Source organism: Oryctolagus cuniculus, chromosome 9, assembly GCF_964237555.1.
Source record: "Oryctolagus cuniculus chromosome 9, mOryCun1.1, whole genome shotgun sequence".
NCBI lineage: Eukaryota > Metazoa > Chordata > Mammalia > Lagomorpha > Leporidae > Oryctolagus > Oryctolagus cuniculus.
The window spans coordinates 86,712,431-86,714,127 of record NC_091440.1 but is presented as its reverse complement, the minus strand read 5'-3'; the positions used below and the strand labels follow the sequence as shown (position 1 = coordinate 86,714,127).

The following is a 1,697-nucleotide window of genomic DNA, read 5'->3' as shown; positions in this document are numbered from 1 at the left end:
GCCTTTCAGCACCACTAGCGCTGGCCAGCACCCCGCGCTCTTTGGGCGGCGCCCGCGGCAGCAGCGGAGGCGGCTCCGGCCTTGGCCTCAACCGCGCCTTCAGCCTCCGCGGCCGGGCCAGCTGCGGGCGGCCGCGGCCGGGGGAAGCGCGTGGAGAGCGCGGAGGTCCAGAGGGCGCAGGGGGCGGGCTGGCGGCGGGGCGGCCGCGCGCCGGGGCCATGCCGCGCTCCTTCCTCGTGGACTCGCTGGTGCTGCGGGAGGCTGGCGAGAAGAAGGCGCCCGAGGGCAGCCCGCCGCCGCTTTTCCCCTACGCCGTGCCCCCGCCGCACGCGCTGCATGGTCTCTCGCCCGGCGCCTGCCACGCGCGCAAGGCCGGGCTGCTGTGCGTGTGCCCGCTCTGCGTCACCGCCTCGCAGCTGCACGGGCCCCCGGGGCCGCCCGCGCTGCCGCTGCTCAAGGCGTCTTTCCCGCCCTTCGGCTCGCAGTACTGTCACGCGCCCCTGGGCCGCCAGCACTCGGCCGTGTCGCCCGGGGTCGCTCACGGCCCCGCCGCCGCAGCCGCCGCTGCCGCGCTTTATCAAACCTCCTATCCGCTGCCGGATCCCAGGCAGTTCCACTGCATCTCCGTGGGTAAGTGGGGCCGCCGCAAAGAGGGACAGGGCAGGGTGACCCGAGGCACACAGGCAGGACAGCCTCGGGTGGGAGAAGAGGGACCCTGGGTGTTCCGGGTCCGGTGAGGGTCACGCCGGAGACCCGAGAGAGGCGCCAAGGGTGGTGTGCGGGTGGAGAGCCGGACAGGACGCCAGGAAGGGGTGGGCAGTTGAGGGCAGGTCCAGGTCGTGGAGGGGGCTTCCAGAGAGACCAAGAGCGCAGAGGTCCGGGGTGCTGCATGAAGGGATGACTCCCGTGACTCCGGGAGGAGGAGCCCGCAGTTACACTGCGGCGGAGCTGGGTCTGTCTGGGCGAGAAACGGGAATTCGAGCGGCCACCTAGTAGGGGGCTGGGCCCCCTGCACGGGATTCTGATCGCTTCCCTCTCTGCACCGCCACTCCTTCCAGAGAGCAGCTCGAGCCAACTGCCCAGCAGCAAGAGGATGCGCACGGCGTTCACCAGCACGCAGCTGCTAGAGCTGGAGCGCGAGTTCGCCTCCAATATGTACCTGTCGCGCCTCCGCCGCATCGAGATCGCCACCTACCTGAATCTGTCCGAGAAGCAGGTGAAGATCTGGTTTCAGAACCGCCGCGTGAAGCACAAGAAGGAGGGTAAGGGCAGCAGTCACCGCGGCGGCAGCGGCGGCGGCGGCGGCAGTGGTGGCGGCGGGTCTGCAGGTGCAGGCGCGGGTGCCGGCGGCGGCGCGCCACAAGGCTGCAAGTGCGCGTCGCTCTCCTCAGCCAAGTGCTCCGAGGACGACGACGAATTGCCCATGTCTCCGTCCTCCTCCGGGAAAGACGACCGGGATCTCACGGTCACTCCCTAAGGCGCGCGTGTCCCTAGGTCGCTCACGCAGGACCTCCGTGCCCCCCACCCCCAAAAGACTGGTCCCGGGACGCGACGCTGGTTCCCATGGACCTGTGGCCAACCCATGTACTGAGTCGAGTGGCTTTGCGGAAGCCCTGGGCGACGCTGACAGCTTTGCCAGAGACCTGAACTTGGCACCCTCGCCGCAGCGCTCATGGGCGTCCAAAGCGAACTCCAAG

General features: G+C 70.1%; 1 protein-coding gene across 1 annotated transcript; it reads left to right on the top strand.

The window, feature by feature from the left end:
- Positions 1-218: 218 nt before the first annotated feature.
- Positions 219-1,477, top strand: GSX1 (GS homeobox 1). The gene is made up of 2 exons (XM_002721421.5): positions 219-630; positions 1,059-1,477. The coding sequence occupies exons 1-2, from the start codon at positions 219-221 to the stop codon at positions 1,475-1,477; spliced, it is 831 nt and encodes a 276-aa protein (XP_002721467.2).
- The last annotated feature ends 220 nt before the right edge of the window (positions 1,478-1,697 follow it).